Source organism: Phaenicophaeus curvirostris, unplaced genomic scaffold (assembly GCF_032191515.1).
Source record: "Phaenicophaeus curvirostris isolate KB17595 unplaced genomic scaffold, BPBGC_Pcur_1.0 scaffold_51, whole genome shotgun sequence".
Taxonomy (NCBI): Eukaryota; Metazoa; Chordata; class Aves; order Cuculiformes; family Cuculidae; genus Phaenicophaeus; species Phaenicophaeus curvirostris.
In genome coordinates, this window is record NW_027206674.1 from 299,506 (window position 1) to 316,231 (window position 16,726).

The window sequence follows — 16,726 nt, forward strand, 5'->3', positions numbered from 1 at the left end:
GGGAATTTCTCGCGGAGCCGACAGGAATCGCGACGCTGGGAAAAGGGAACGTTCCGGAGGCCTTGGGCACGGCCAACAGGGCCACCAGCCGGGGCCTGGGGACCACACGCTCCTCAGGGTGCCACCGAGGTTCTCACGGTGCCACCAACACCCTCGTGGTGCCACCAACGTTCTCCTGGTGCCACCAACACCCTCGTGGTGCCACCAACACTCTCCTGGTGCCACCAATGTTCTCATGGTGCCATCAACACCCTCATGGTGCCATCAACACCCTCACGGTGCCACCAATGTTCTCATGGTGCCACCAATGCTCTCCTGGTGCCACCAACACCCTCATGGGGCCACCAACACTCTCACAGTGCCACCAACACCCTCGTGATGCCATCAACGTTCTCATGGTGCCACCAACACCCTCATGGTGCCATCAACACCCTCATGGTGCCACCAATGTTCTCGTGGTGACACCAACACCCTCATGGTGCCACCAACGTTCTCATGGTGCCACCAACACCCTCATGGTGCCATCAACACCCTCATGGTGCCACCAATGTTCTCGTGGTGCCACCAATGTTCTCGTGGTGCCACCAACACCCTCACGGTGCCACCAACACCCTCATGGTGCCATCAATGTTCTCATGGTGCCACCAACACCCTCATGGGGCCACCAACACCCTCGTGGTGCCAGCAACACTCTCGTGGTGACACCAACACTCTCGTGGTGACACCAACACCCTCATGGTGCCACCAATGTTCTCATGGTGCCACCAACACCCTCATGGTGCCACCAACACCCTCGTGGTGCCACCAACACCCTCGTGGTGCCACCAACACTCTCAAGGTGACACACTCACCCCCATGTGCTGCTGACCACACGCTCATCATGGTGCCACCAACACCCTCACGGTGCCACCAACACTCTCGTGGTGCCACCAACGTTCTCATGGTGCCACCAACAGTCTCGTGGTGCCACCAACAGTCTCGTGGTGCCACCAACACCCTCGTGGTGACACACTCACCCCCACGTGCTGGTGACCACAAGCTCCTCATGGTGCCACTAAGATTCTCGTGGTGTCACCATCACCCTCGTGGTGCCACCAACCCTCTCGTGGTGCCACCCTCATGATGAGCTGCTCTTGCCCCTCGGTGCCGGGGAAGCACCAGGGAGGTCCCCGTGTCCCCTTCCTTTCCCCCCTGGCCGCGGGGCCCCGACCTTCCTGGCATTGTCCCCGTCCCTGGGCTGGCGCTGGCAGCTCTGCTGGTGACCCTGCGTCCTGGTGACGTCCCGGTGGCTCGCAGAGAAGGTCACGGGGGCTTCTCGCGGCCAAAGGAAGTTTCACTTCTCCTCCCGGAGACGAGACAGGGAGGAACGCGGCCAGCGCCCTTCCCAGAAAGCTCCGACTGGAACGCTGCCACCCGGCCGCTGCGGCCCCACCACGGCCACTGGTGGATCCCACGGCCCCATCCCGATGGTCTGGAACAACCCGGTGTCCACGTCCCCATCCCGATGGTCTGGAGCAACCTGGTGTCCGCGTCCCCATCCCAATGGTCTGGAGCAACCTGGTGTCCACGGCCCCATCCTGATGGTCTGGAGCAACCCGGTGTCCATGTCCCCATCCCAAGGACCTGGAACAACCTGGTGTCCACGTCCCCATCCTGATGGTCTGGAGCAACCTGGTGTCCATGTCCCCATCCCGATGATCTGGAACAACCTGGTGTCCACGGCCCCATCCCGATGGTCTGGAGCAACCTGGTGTCCACGTCCCCATCCCAATGGTCTGGAGCAACCTGGTGTCCACGTCCCCATCCTGATGATCTGGAACAACCTGGTGTCCATGTCCCAATCTCAATGGTCTGGAACAACCTGGTGTCCACGGCCCCATCCCAATGGCCTGGAGCAACCTGGTGTCCACGGCCCCATCCTGATGGTCTGGAGCAACCTGGTGTCCACGTGCCCATCCCAAGGACCTGGAACAACCTGGTGTCCACGGCCCCATCCTGATGATCTGCAACAACCTGGTGTCCATGTCCCAATCTCAATGACCTGGAACAACCTGCTGTCCACGTCCCCATCCCTAGGACCTGGAACAACCTGGTGTCCATGTCCCCATCCTGATGATCTGGAACAACTTGGTCTCCATGTCCCAATCTCAATGGTCTGGAACAACCTGGTGTCCACAGCCCCATCCCAAGGACCTGGAACAACGTGGTCTCCACGTCCCCATCCCAAGGACCTGGAACCACCATGGGAACACCACAACCCGACATCCACGTCCCCACCAGGGCTGGTGGCCGTCCCAGCCCGCCACCCCCCCAGCTGGCTCTGGAGGAGCAGGAACACCAGGAACGCTGAGCTGAGTCTGCCCTTCGGCCTCGGTTGGGCTCCCGGGCTCTTATCTCCGCGGCCTTCGGCAGGCGCAGGGCTGGAGGCCACGGGAGCCTCCGCGGGCAAAGGGCGAGGGGTGGCACCACGCTCCAGAGGGGACAAGGACACGGGGGGGGGTTGGGGGACCCCATGGTGCAGGACCCAGCAGGATGGGACCACTGGAGCTGGTCCTGGTGCAGGAACCATCCCTGGGGCAGAACGTGGTCCTGGCGCAGGATGGGACCCCCTGGAGCTGGTCCTGGCGCAGGATGGGACCCCCTGGAGCTGGTCCTGGCGCAGGATGGGACCCCAGGAGCTGGTCCTGGTGCAGGATGGGACCCCTGGAGCTGGTCCTGGTGCAGGATGGGACACCAGGACCTGGTCCTGGTGCAGGATGGGAACCCCTGGAGCTGGTCCTGGTGCAGGATGGGACCCCAGGAGCTGGTCCTGGTGCAGGAGGGGACCCCCTGGAGCTGGTCCTGGTGCAGGAGGGGACCCCTGGAGCTGGTCCTGGTGCAGGATGGGACACCAGGACCTGGTCCTGGTGCAGGATGGGACCCCCTGGAGCCGGTCCTGGTGCAGGATGGGACCCCTGGAGCTGGTCCTGGTGCAGGATGGGACCCCTGGAGCTGGTCCTGGTGCAGGATGGGACCCCCTGGACCTGGTCCTGGTGCAGGATGGGACCCCTGGAGCTGGTCCTGGTGCAGGATGGGACCCCCTGGAGCCGATCCTGGTGCAGGATGGGAACCCCTGGAGCTGGTCCTGGTGCAGGATGGGACTCCAGGACCTGGTCCTGGTGCAGGATGGGACCCCCTGGAGCTGGTCCTGGTGCAGGATGGGACCCCAGGAGCTGGTCCTGGTGCAGGAGGGGACCCCTGGAGCTGGTCCTGGTGCAGGATGGGACACCAGGACCTGGTCCTGGTGCAGGAGGGGACCCCCTGGAGCTGGTCCTGGTGCAGGAGGGGACCCCTGGAGCTGGTCCTGGTGCAGGATGGGACACCAGGACCTGGTCCTGGTGCAGGATGGGACCCCCTGGACCTGGTCCTGGTGCAGGATGAGACCCCTGGAGCTGGTCCTGGTGCAGGATGGGACACCAGGACCTGGTCCTGGTGCAGGATGGGACCCCCTGGAGCTGGTCCTGGTGCAGGATGAGACCCCTGGAGCTGGTCCTGGTGCAGGAGGGGACCCCTGGAGCTGGTCCTGGTGCAGGACGGGGTCCGTGTCCCAGCTGTGACCCGGGTGTTGGCTCAGGACCCGGTCCCGGGGCAGGATGTGACCCCTCGCCCCGGCCAGGATGCAGCTGCCCCCCCGCCCCGGTCCCCACCCTCCGGCACGCGCCGAGCGCCTGGCACCCAGCAGGATGCGGCCCCTCCTGCCCTCGGAGCCCCTGGCACGCTCACCGCGAGCTCCAGGACCCCTTGCACGCTCACCACGAGCTCCAGGACTCTTTGCACGCTCACCATGAGCTCCAAGACTCTTTGCACGCTCACCGCGAGCTCCAGGACCCCTTGCACGCTCACCTTGAGCTCCAAGAACCCCTTGTACATTCACAATGGGGTCCTGGCACGCTCACCATGAGCTCCAGGACCCTTTCCACACTCACCGTGAGCTCCAAGATCCCTTGCACACTCACCTTGAGCTCCAAGACCCCTTGCACGCTCATCAGGAGCTCCAAGACCCCCTCCACACACACCCTGAGCTCCAGGACCCTTTGCACATTCACCATGAGCTCCAAGACCCCTTGCACAATCACCCTGAGCTCCAAGAACCCCTTGTACATTCACAATGGGGTCCTGGCACGCTCACCATGAGCTCCAGGACCCTTTCCACACTCACTGTGAGCTCCAAGATCCCTTGCACACTCACCTTGAGCTCCAAGACCCCTTGCACGCTCACCATGACCTCCAAGACCCCTTACACAATCACCCTGAGCTCCAAGAACCCACTGCACATTCACAGTGGGGTCCTGGCACGCTTGCCATGAGCTCCAGGACCCCTTGCACGCTCACCATGAGCTCCAGGACCCCTCGCATGCTCACCCTGAGCTCCAAGACTCCTTACATGCTCACCATGAGCTCCAAGAACCCTTGCACACTCACCCTGGGCTCCAAGACCCCTTGCACAATCACCCTGAGCTCCAAGAACCCATTGCACATTCACAATGGGGTCCTGGCACGCTCACCATGAGCTCCAGGACCCTTTCCACACTCACCATGAGCTCCAAGACCCCTTCTACACTCACCATGAGCTCCAGGACCCCTTGCACACTCACCATGAGCTCCAAGAACCCATTGCACATTCACAGTGGGGTCCTGGCACACTCACCATGAGCTCCAGGACCCTTTCCACATTCACCATGAGCTCCAGGACCCCTTGCACACTCACCGTGAGCTCCAAGAACCCATTGCACATTCACAGTGGGCTCCTGATACGCTCGCCATGAGCTCCAGGACCCCTTCCACATTCACCATGAGCTCCAGGACCCCTTCCACACTCACCCTGAGCTCCAAGAACCCACTGCACATTCACAGTGGGGTCCTGGCACGCTTGCCATGAGCTCCAGGACCCCTTCCACACTCACCATGAGCTCCAAGAACCCACTGCACATTCACAATGGGGTCCTGGCACGCTCACCATGAGCTCTAAGACCCCCCTTGCACACCTTCTCTACCCACCAGGACCCCCCAAACCGGCACCGGGAACCCCCCGAACGGAGCAAAAATGGAAAAAGTCCACAGAGAGCTGGAGGAAAAGTGGTTCTTGGTGGTGGATCAGGTGCCCTGGGATCCATCCGGCATCGGCTTCCAACCTCGAGCGCGGTAAAACCACCAGGAGCCGGCCAGCAGGGCAGCAACGGCGACGACGGCGACGGCCACCGGCACGAGGGGGCTGCGAGGAGAACCTGCCGGACAGGACACGAGCGGGGTGGGGTTGGAAGAGGGTGGAAGGGGATGGGATGGAAGGGGATGAGGTTGGGATGGAGGAGGATGAGGTTGGGATGGAAGGGGATGAGGTTGGGATGGAAGGGGATGAGGTTGGGATGGAGGAGGATGAGGTTGGGATGGAGGAGGATGGGATGGAGGAGGATGAGGTTGGGATGGAAGGGGATGAGGTTGGGATGGAAGGGGATGAGGTTGGGATGGAAGGGGATGAGGTTGGGATGGAAGGGGATGAGGTTGGGATGGAGGAGGATGAGGTTGGGATGGAAGGGGATGAGGTTGGGATGGAAGGGGATGAGGTTGGGATGGAAGGGGATGAGGTTGGGATGGAAGGGGATGAGGTTGGGATGGAAGGGGATGAGGTTGGGATGGAGGAGGATGAGGTTGGGATGGAGGAGGATGAGGTTGGGATGGAGGAGGATGAGGTTGGGATGGAGGAGGATGAGGTTGGGATGGAGGAGGATGAGGTTGGGATGGAAGGGGATGAGGTTGGGATGGAAGGGGATGAGGTTGGGATGGAAGGGGATGAGGTTGGGATGGAGGAGGATGAGGTTGGGATGGAAGGGGATGAGGTTGGGATGGAAGAGGATGGAAGAGGATGGGGTGGAAGGGGTGGAAGAGGTGGAAGGAATGGAAGGGGTGGAAGGGGATGTGGTTGGGATGGAGGAGGATGGGATGGGATGGGATGGGATGGGATGGGATGGGATGGGATGGGATGGGATGGGATGGGATGGGATGGGATGGGATGGGATGGGATGGGATGGGATGGTGTGGAAGAGGACGGGAAGTGAATGGAAGGGGATGAAGGGGATGCAGTTGGGATGGAAGAAGATGGAAGAGGATGGGGTTGGGATGGAAAAGGATAGAAAAGGACGGGGTTGGGATGGAAGAGGTTGAGATGGAAGAGGTTGGGATGGGGTGGAAGAGGATGTAAGAAGACGAGGTTGGGATGGAAGGGGATGGAAGGGGATAGAAAAGGACGGGGTTGGGATGGAAGAGGTTGGGATGGGGTGGAAGAGGTTGGAAGAGGATGGGATGGGGTGGAAGAGGATGGGATGGGGTGGAGGATGGAGGAGGATGGGACAGAGGATGGAAGAGGACGGGGTTGGGATGGGGTTGGGGTGGAAGAGGGTGGAGTTGGGATGGAAGAGGATGGAAGAGGATGGAAGAGGATGGAAGAGGATGGAAGAGGATGGAGTTGGGAATGAAGAGGATGGAGTTGGGAATGAAGAGGATGGAAGAGGATGGAGTTGGGAATGAAGAGGATGGAAGAGGATGGAGTTGGAAATGAAGAGGATGAAGTTGGGATGGAAGAGGATGGAAGAGGATGGAAGAGGATGGAAGAGGATGGAAGAGGATGGAAGAGGATGGAAGAGGATGGAGTTCGAAATGAAGAGGATGGAAGAGGATGAGGTTGGGATGGAAGAGGATGGAAGAGGATGGAGTTGGGAATGAAGAGGATGGAAGAGGGCGGAAGAGGATGAGGTTGGGGTGGAAGAAGGTGGGCTTGGGATGTGGTTGGGGTGGAGGAAGAGGGGGGTGGAGGAAGAGGGTGAAACTGGGGTCCAACTGGGTGCCACCAGGAGCCAACTGGGAGCTCCTGGGAGCCAACTGGGAGCTCCTGGGAGGCAGCCCTCACCTTGGAAGGCGATGTGGACGCTGGCGGTGCCGGTGCCGTAGCGGTTGGTGGCCACGCAGCGGTAGTCGCCCCCGTGCTCCCGTTGGGCGGCGGGGATGGTGACGACGGCGCCGTCGCCCCCCAGTTCCAAACTGGTGTTACTGGGCAGCTCCCAGCGGAGCCGGGGCGGGGGGTTCCCCTCCGCCCGGCACCCGACGGTCACGTTGTCGCCGGCGGCGAAGGTGGAACGGGGCGACCTCACCAGGACGTGGTGGGGGGCGGCTGGGAAGGAGAAGGGGGCAATTGGGGGGGGGCAGGGGGCAGTTAGAGGGGGCAGGGGGCAGTTTGGGGTCACTGGGGGGCAGTTTGAGGGGTCAGAGGGGCAGTTAGAGGGGTCAGAGGGGCAGTTTGGGGCAGTTTGGGGGCAGATTGGGGAATCAGAGGGGCAGTTTGAGGGCGCTGAGGGGCAGTTTGGGGAGTTGGGGGGCAGCTTGGGGTCATTGGGGGGCAGTTTTGGGGCGCTGAGGGGCAGTTTGGGGGCGCTGAGGGGCAGTTAGAGTGGTCAGAGGGGCAGTTAGAGGGGTCAGGGGGCAGTTTGGGGTCACTGGGGGCAGTTTGAGGGGTCAGAGGGGCAGTTTGAGGGGTCAGAGGGGCAGTTTGAGGGCACTGGGGGCAGTTTGAGGGGTCAGAGGGGCAGTTTGGGGGCGCTGGGGGCAGTTAGAGGGGTCAGAGGGGCAGTTAGAGGGGTCAGAGGGGCAGTTTGGGGGGTCAGAGGGGCAGTTTGGGGGGTCAGGGAGCAGTTTGGGGGCAGTTAGAGGGGTCAGAGGGGCAGTTTGGGGGCGCTGAGGGGCAGTTTGGGAGCACTGGGGGGCAGTTTGGGAGCACTGGGGGGCAGTTTGGGGGGTCAGGGGGGCAGTTTGGGGGGTCAGGGGGCAGCTTGGGGTCATTGGGGGGCAGTTTTGGGGCACTGGGGGGCAGTTTGAGGGGTCAGAGGGGCAGTTTGGGGGGGCCGGGGGCAGCTTAGAGTCACTGGGGGGCAGTTTTGGGGCACTGGGGGGCAGTTTGAGGGGTCAGAGGGGCAGTTTGGGGGGGCCGGGGGCAGCTTAGAGTCACTGGGGGCAGTTTTGGGGCACTGGGGGGCAGTTTGAGGGGTCAGGGAGCAGTTTGGGGGCAGTTTGAGGGGTCAGAGGGGCAGTTTGGGAGCACTGGGTGGCAGTTAGAGGGGTCAGAGGGGCAGTTTGAGGGGTCAGAGGGGCAGTTTGGGGGCGCTGAGGGGCAGTTTGGGGGGTCAGGGGGCAGCTTGGGGTCATTGGGGGGCAGTTTTGGGGCACTGGGGGGCAGTTTGAGGGGTCAGAGGGGCAGTTTGGGGGGGCCGGGGGCAGCTTAGAGTCACTGGGGGGCAGTTTTGGGGCACTGGGGGGCAGTTTGAGGGGTCAGAGGGGCAGTTTGGGGGTGCTGGGGGCAGTTTGAGGGGGTCAGGGGGCAGTTTGGGGGGTCAGAGGGGCAGCTTGTGGGCACTGGGGGCCAGTTAGAGGGGTCACGGGGCAGTTTGGGAGCACTGGGGGGCAGTTTTGGGGCACTGGGGGGCAGTTTGAGGGGTCAGAGGGGCAGTTAGAGGGGTCAGGGGGCAGTTTGGGGTCACTGGGGGCAGTTTGGGGGGTCAGGGGGCAGTTTGGGGTCACTGGGGGGCAGTTAGAGGGGTCAGAGGGGCAGTTTGAGGGGTCAGAGGGGCACTTTGGGGGCGCTGGGGGCAGTTTGGGGGGTCAGGGGGGCAGTTTGGGGGCACTGGGGGCAGTTTGGGGGCACCGAGGGCAGTTAGAGGGGTCAGGGGGGCAGTTTGGGGGCACTGGGGGGCAGTTAGAGGGGTCAGGGGGGCAGTTTGGGGGCACTGGGGGGCAGTTTGGGGTCACTGGGGGGCAGTTTGGGGGGTCGGGGGGCAGTTTGGGGGCACTGGGGCCTCTGAATTGCCCCCCAGCCCCCCCAAACTGCCCCCAGCGCCTCTGAATTGCCCCCCAGAACCTCTGAATTGCCCCCCATCCTTCTCAAACTGCCCCTAGCACCTCAGAATTGCCCCCCAGCACCTCTGAATTGCCCCCTCAGCCTCCCAAAACTGCCCCCCAGCACCTCAGAATTGCCCCCAGCGCCCCCTAATTGCCCCCCAGCGCCTCTGAATTGCCCCCTAGCACCTCTGAATTGCCCCCCAGCGCCCCCTAATTGCCCCCAGCACCTCAGAATTGCCCCCCAGCACCTCAGAATTGCCCCATCCTTCTCAAACTGCCCCCAGCACCTCAGAATTGCCCCCAGCCTCCCAAAACTGCCCCTCAGCACCTCAGAATTGCCCTCCATCCTTCTCAAACTGCCCCCCAGCACCTCAGAATTGCCCCCAGCGCCCCTAATTGCCCCTCAGCACCTCAGAATTGCCCCCCATCCTTCTCAAACTGCCCCCCAGCACCTCTGAATTGCCCCCAGCACCTCAGAATTGCCCCCCAGCCTTCCCAAATTGCCCCCCAGCACCTCAGAATTGCCCCCAGTGCCCCTAATTGCCCCTCAGCACCTCAGAATTGCTCCCCATCCTTCTCAAAGTGCCCCCCAGCACCTCAGAATTGCCCCTCAGCACCTCAGAATTGCCCCCAGCGCCCCATAATTGCCCCCCAGCAGCTCAGAATTGCCCCCCAGCAGCTCAGAATTGCCCCCCAGGCTCACCCCAGACCCAGAGCGTGGCGGCCGCGCTGGCGTTCAGCGTCCGGGCTCCGAGCCGCAGCGTCACCTCGCACGTCACCTCGCGGCCGTGCTGCTCCGCTCGGGCCGTGAACCCCAACGTTCGGGGGGACCCCGAGTTGGGGGAAGGCTCGGGGGGCAGCCCCGCGCCCCAAAACGACACCAGCAGCTCCGGGGGGGCCGGGGGGGGCACCTGGGCCCGGGGGGTGCAGGTGAGGAGCGTGGGGCGCCCCGCCACCACCTCCGCGGGCAGCGAGATTTCGGGGGGCTCCAAGCCTGTAGGGAGGGAGAAAGGGGGTGAAAAGGGGACCCCCCCAAACTGGGAGACCCCCCCCCAAAATTGGAAGATCCCTCCAATCTGGGGAACCCCCAAACTGGGATGGAGAAGCCCTCAAAGCAGCACCAGGCAGCGAGATTTCGGGGGGCTCCAAGCCTGTAGGGAGGGAGAAAGGGGAGGAAAAGGGGAAGCCCCCCAAACTGGGACACCCCCCCAAATTGGGAAACTCCCCCCCCACCCCAAACCCCAAGTCTAGGGAACCCCAAAATTGGGACTGGGATCCCCCCTAAACCAGCACCAGGACCCCAAAACTGGCACTGGGATCCCCAAAACCTGCACCGGGACCCCACAAACCAGCACTGGGGTCCCCAAAACCATCATTGGGATCCCCTAAACTGTCATTGGGATCCCCTAAACGAGCACCAGGACCCCACAAACCAGCACTGGGGTCCCCAAAACCATCATTGGGGTCCCCAAAACCAGCATTGGGATCCCCAAAACCAGCATTGGGTCCCCAAACCTGCACTGGGATCCCCAAAACCAGCACCAGGACCCCACAAACCAGCACTGGGGTCCCCTAAACCATCATTGGGCCCCCAAAACTGGCACTGGGATCCCCTAAACCTGCACCAGGACCCCACAAACCAGCACTGGGGTCCCCAAAACCATCATTGGGCCCCCAAAACTGGCACTGGGATCCCCTAAACCTGCACCAGGACCCCACAAACCAGCACTGGGGTCCCCAAAACCATCATTGGGCCCCCAAAACTGGCACTGGGATCCCCTAAACCTGCACCAGGACCCCACAAACCAGCATTGGGATCCCCAAAACCAGCACTGGGGTCCCCTAATCCTGCACCGGGACCCCAAAACCAGCACTGGGATCCCCACAACCATCATTGGGATCCCCAAAACCTGCACCGGGACCCCACAAACCAGCACTGGGGTCCCCAAAACCATCATTGGGATCCCGTAAACGATCATTGGGATCCCCAAAACCAGCACCAGGACCCCACAAACCAGCACTGGGGTCCCCAAAACCATCATGGGGTCCCCAAACCTGCACTGGGATCCCCAAAACCAGCACCAGGACCCCCAAAACCAGCACCAGGACCCCACAAACCAGCATTGGGATCCCCAAAACCATCATTGGGTCCCCAAACCTGCACTGGGATCCCCAAAACCAGCACCAGGACCCCACAAACCAGCACTGGGGTCCCCAAAACCATCATGGGGTTCCAAAACCCATCAATGGGATCCCCAAAACCATCATTGGGTCCCCAAACCTGCACTGGGATCCCCAAAACCAGCACCGGGATCCCCAAAACCAGCACTGGGGTCCCCAAAACCATCATTGGGTCCCCAAAACCATCAATGGGATCCCCTAAACCAGCGTTGGGATCCCCAAAACCAGCACTGGGATCCCCCAAACCATCATTGGGTCCCCAAACCTGCACTGGGATCCCCAAAACCAGCACTGGGATCCCCCAAACCATCATTGGGTCCCCAAACCTGCACTGGGATCCCCAAAACCAGCACCAGGACCCCACAAACCAGCACTGGGATCCCCAAAACCACCACCAGGACCCCACAAACCTGCACCGGGACCCCACAAACCAGCACTGGGATCCCCAAAACCTGCACTGGGACCCCCTAAACCTGCACCGGGACCCCACAAACCAGCACTGGGATCCCCAAAACCTGCACCAGGACCCCACAAACCAGCACTGGGTTCCCCTAAACCTGCACCAGGACCCCACAAACCAGCACTGGGATCCCCCAAACCATCATTGGGTCCCCATAACCAGCACTGGGATCCCCTAAACCTGCACCGGGACCCCAAAACCAGCACTGGGATCCCCCAAACCATCATTGGGTCCCCATAACCAGCACTGGGATCCCCTAAACCAGCACCGGGACCCCACAAACCAGCATTGGGATTCCACAAAACCAGCACTGGGATCCCCTAAACCATCATTGGGTCCCCAAAACCAGCACTGGGATCCCCTAAACCATCATTGGGTCCTCAAAACCAGCACTGGGATCCCCAAAACCAGCACCGGGATCCCACAAACCATCATTGGGATCCCCAAAACCAGCACTGGGATCCCCTAAACCATCATTGGGTCCCCAAAACCAGCACTGGGATCCCCTAAACCTGCACCAGGACCCCACAAACCAGCACCAGGACCCCACAAACCAGCACTGGGATCCCCTAAACCTGCACCAGGACCCCACAAACCAGCACTGGGGTCCCCTAATCCTGCACCGGGACCCCAAAACCAGCACTGGGATCCCCCAAACCAGCATTGGGTCCCCATAACCAGCACTGGGATCCCCTAAACCTGCACCAGGACCCCACAAACCAGCATTGGGATTCCACAAAACCAGCACTGGGATCCCCTAAACCATCATTGGGTCCCCATAACCAGCACTGGGATCCCCAAAACCAGCACCGGGACCCCACAAACCAGCATTGGGATCCCCAAAACCAGCACTGGGATCCCCTAAACCATCATTGGGTCCCCAAAACCAGCACTGGGATCCCCAAAACCAGCACTGGGATCCCCTAAACCATCATTGGGATCCCGTAAACCTGCACTGGGATCCCCTAAACCTGCACCGGGACCCCACAAACCAGCACTGGGATCCCCTAAACCTGCACTGGGATCCCCTAAACCTGCACCGGGACCCCACAAACCAGCACTGGGATCCCCTAAACCTGCACTGGGATCCCCAAAACCTGCACCAGGACCCCACAAACCAGCATTGGGACCCCACAAACCAGCCCCGGGGCCCCAAGCTTGCATCAAGACCCCCCCAAAAGCAGCCCCGGGACCCCCCCCCCCACCCCAATCCTTACGGTAAGCGCGCAGCGTGGTGCTGGTGACCTCGCGGCGCCCGCCGAAGCCCCCGAAGCACTGGAGCTCCAGGCTCCAGTCGGTGACGTTGGGGATCTCGAGGGAAACCCAACCGGGTCCCCGCGTTCCCAGTTTGGTGACGGACACTTCCCAGTTGAGGCCACTGGTGTCGGGGCAGGAACTGGTGCAGTTGAAGAGGATGGAGGAGCCCAACTCCACCACGGGATCGTCGGGAGCGATGGAGACGCACGGATCGGGGCGCCCTGCGAGAGGACACCCCGTTACGGCAGCGCCGGGAGCCCTAAAACTGGTGCCGGGAACCTTAAACTGGGAACAGGAACCCCTGAACTGGCACCGGGACCCCCCAAACTGGTACCAGGAACCTTAAACTGGGAATGGGAACCCCTGAACCGGCACCGGGACCCCTAAAACTGGTATTGGGAACCTTAAACTGGGAACGGGAACCCCTGAACCAGCACCGGGACCCCCCAAACTGGTACCAGGAACCTTAAATTGGGAATGGGAACCCCTGAACTGGCACCAGAACCCCCCAGACCAGCACCAGGACCCCTAAAACTGGTACTGGGAACCTTAAACTGGGAATGGGAACCCCTGAACTGGCACCAGGACACCCCAAACCAGCACTGGGAGCCCCAAACCAGCACCAGGGCCCCTAAAACTGGTACTGGGAACCTTAAACTGGGAATGGGAACCCCTGAACTGGCACCAGGACCCCCCAGACCAGCACCAGGGCCCCTAAAACTGGTATTGGGAACCTTAAACTGGGAATGGGAACCCCTGAACTGGCACCAGGACCCCGAAAACTGGTACCAGGAACCTTAAACTGGGAATGGGAACCCCTGAACTGGCACCGGGACCCCCCAAACCAGCACTGGGAGCCCCGAACCAGAACCAGGGCCCCTAAAACTGGTACTGGGAACCTTAAACTGGGAATGGGAACCCCTGAACTGGCACCGGGAACCCCCAGACCAGCACCAGGACCCCTAAAACTGGTACTGGGAACCTTAAACTGGGAATGGGAACCCCTAAACTGGCACCAGGAACCCCCAGACCAGCACCAGGACCCCTAAAACTGGTACCGGGAACCTTAAACTGGGAATGGGAACCCCTGAACTGGCACCAGGACACCCCAAACCAGCACTGGGAGCCCCAAACCAGCACCAAGACCCCTCAAACTGGTACCAGGAACCTGAAACTGGGAATGGGAACCCCTGAACTGGCACCAGGACCCCCCAGACCAGCACCAGGACCCCTAAAACTGGTGCCGGGAACCTTAAACTGGGAATGGGAACCCCTGAACCGACACCAGGAACCCCCAGACCAGCACTGGGAGCCCCAGACCAGCACCAGGACCCCTAAAACTGGTACCAGGAACTTTAAACTGGGAATGGGAACCCCTGAACCGGCACCGGGACCCCTAAAACTGGTACCAGGAACCTTAAACTGGGAATGGGAACCCCTGAACTGGCACCAGGACCCCTAAAACTGGTACCAGGAACCTTAAACTGGGAATGGGAACCCCTGAACTGGCAGCAGGACCCCCCAGACCAGCACCAGGGCCCCTAAAACTGGTACTGGGAACCTTAAACTGGGAATGGGAACCCCTGAACTGGCACCAGGACCCCTAAAACTGGTACCAGCAACCTTAAACTGGGAATGGGAACCCCTGAACTGGCACCAGGACCCCCCAGACCAGCACCAGGGCCCCTAAAACTGGTATTGGGAACCTTAAACTGGGAATGGGAACCCCTGAACTGGCACCAGGACCCCCCAGACCAGCACCAGGACCCCTAAAACTGGCACCAGGAACCTTAAACTGGGAATGGGAACCCCTGAACCGACACCAGGACCCCCCCAGACCAGCACTGGGAGCCCCAGACCAGCACCAGGACCCCTAAAACTGGTACCAGGAACTTTAAACTGGGAATGGGAACCCCTGAACCGGCACCGGGACCCCTAAAACTGGTACCAGGAACCTTAAACTGGGAATGGGAACCCCTGAACTGGCACCAGGACCCCTAAAACTGGTACCAGGAACCTTAAACTGGGAATGGGAACCCCTGAACTGGCAGCAGGACCCCCCAGACCAGCACCAGGGCCCCTAAAACTGGTACTGGGAACCTTAAACTGGGAATGGGAACCCCTGAACTGGCACCAGGACCCCTAAAACTGGTACCAGCAACCTTAAACTGGGAATGGGAACCCCTGAACTGGCACCAGGACCCCCCAGACCAGCACCAGGGCCCCTAAAACTGGTATTGGGAACCTTAAACTGGGAATGGGAACCCCTGAACTGGCACCAGGACCCCCCAGACCAGCACCAGGACCCCTAAAACTGGCACCAGGAACCTTAAACTGGGAATGGGAACCCCTGAACCGACACCAGGACCCCCCCAGACCAGCACTGGGAGCCCCAGACCAGCACCAGGACCCCTAAAACTGGTGCCGGGAACCTTAAACTGGGAATGGGAACCCCTGAACTGGCACCAGGATCCCTAAAACTGGTACCAGGAACCTTAAATTGGGAATGGGAACCCCTGAACTGGCACCAGGACCCCGAAAACTGGTACCAGGAACCTTAAACTGGGAATGGGAACCCCTGAACTGGCACCAGGACCCCGAAAACTGGTACCAGGAACCTTAAACTGGGAATGGGAACCCCTGAACCGACACCAGGACCCCGAAAACTGGTACCAGGAACCTTAAACTGGGAATGGGAACCCCTGAACTGACACCAGGACCCCCCAAACCAGCACTGGGAGCCCCGAACCAGCACCAGGGCCCCTAAAACTGGTACTGGGAACCTTAAACTGGGAATGGGAACCCCTGAACTGGCACCAGGACCCCCCAAACCAGCACTGGGAGCCCCGAACCAGCACCAGGGCCCCTAAAACTGGTACTGGGAACCTTAAACTGGGAACGGGAACCCCTGAACTGGCACCGGGACCCCCCAAACCGGCACTGGGAGCCCCAAACTGGCACCTGGAACCCCTAAACCAGCACTGGGAGCCCTAAACTGGCACCGGGAGCCCCTAAACTGGCACCGGGAGCCCCTAAATCAACACCGGGAACCCCTAAACCAGCACTGGGAGCCCCAAACTGGCACCGGGAACCCCTAAACTGGCACCGGGAACCCCTAAATCAGCACTGGGAACCCCTAAACCAGCACCGGGAGCCCCCAAACTCCCCTTAACCTCAACACCAGCACAATCCCAGCGTTCCCAGTTCCCCGACTGTGTCTGAGCCTGGGAACTGGGGGGCTGGAAGGGGGGGATCCCCCCCCCAAACTCACCCCCCTGCAGGAGAAAGCAGAGGAAGGCCACGGCCCCCCAGCTCCAGCGCGGCTCCATCCTCCCGTTACAGCGAAGCAGGAAAAGCCTCTTACACCATTTCCTCCCTTTCCGTTACGAGGGGCCCCCCCACTTTCCGCGTGGGATCTGGGGAGGCACGTTTCTTTGGGGGGGACACCCCAAAACCCCCTTTTTTTCAGGGGGGAAAAGGTCTCAGTGGGTAATTTTGGAAAGGAGGTGGGGGGGCAGGTTTTTTTGGGGGGGTCTCTGCCTTTTAGGGGGGATCTTCTGCCTTTTCGAGGGGAAATAAGTGGGGGGGAAGAAGGGGGGGTGGGTTTTGGGGTGCAGGGATGGAGAAGTGGGGTTATAAATCTACTGGGATGAGGGACCCCAAAAGTCTGAGTCCATACAGAGAGAATCGTGGGTCGGGGGAGCTGGAAATGGAGGGTGGGGGCTGAAAATTGGAGGGGGGGGCAAACATCTGGGGCATAAAGGGACCCCTAAAATCTCGAGGGGGGATGGAAACCTGTGGGGAGAAGAAAGGGACCCCCAAATTCAGGAATGGGGGTGGAAATTGGGGGCGAGGGGAGCACAGAGACTGCAAACCGGGGGAGCAAAGGGGCTGCGAATTTGGGGGGGG

General features: G+C 61.1%; 1 protein-coding gene across 1 annotated transcript; it reads right to left on the bottom strand.

Moving 5' to 3' along the window:
• Positions 1–5,105: 5,105 nt before the first annotated feature.
• On the bottom strand, positions 5,106–16,278 carry LOC138733982 (intercellular adhesion molecule 4-like). The gene is made up of 5 exons (XM_069881511.1): positions 16,089–16,278; positions 12,778–13,038; positions 9,623–9,913; positions 6,941–7,201; positions 5,106–5,264 (listed from the first exon to the last, which is right to left on the bottom strand). The coding sequence occupies exons 1-5, from the start codon at positions 16,144–16,146 to the stop codon at positions 5,134–5,136; spliced, it is 1,002 nt and encodes a 333-aa protein (XP_069737612.1). The 5' UTR covers positions 16,147–16,278; the 3' UTR covers positions 5,106–5,133.
• Between the last annotated feature and the right edge of the window lie 448 nt (positions 16,279–16,726).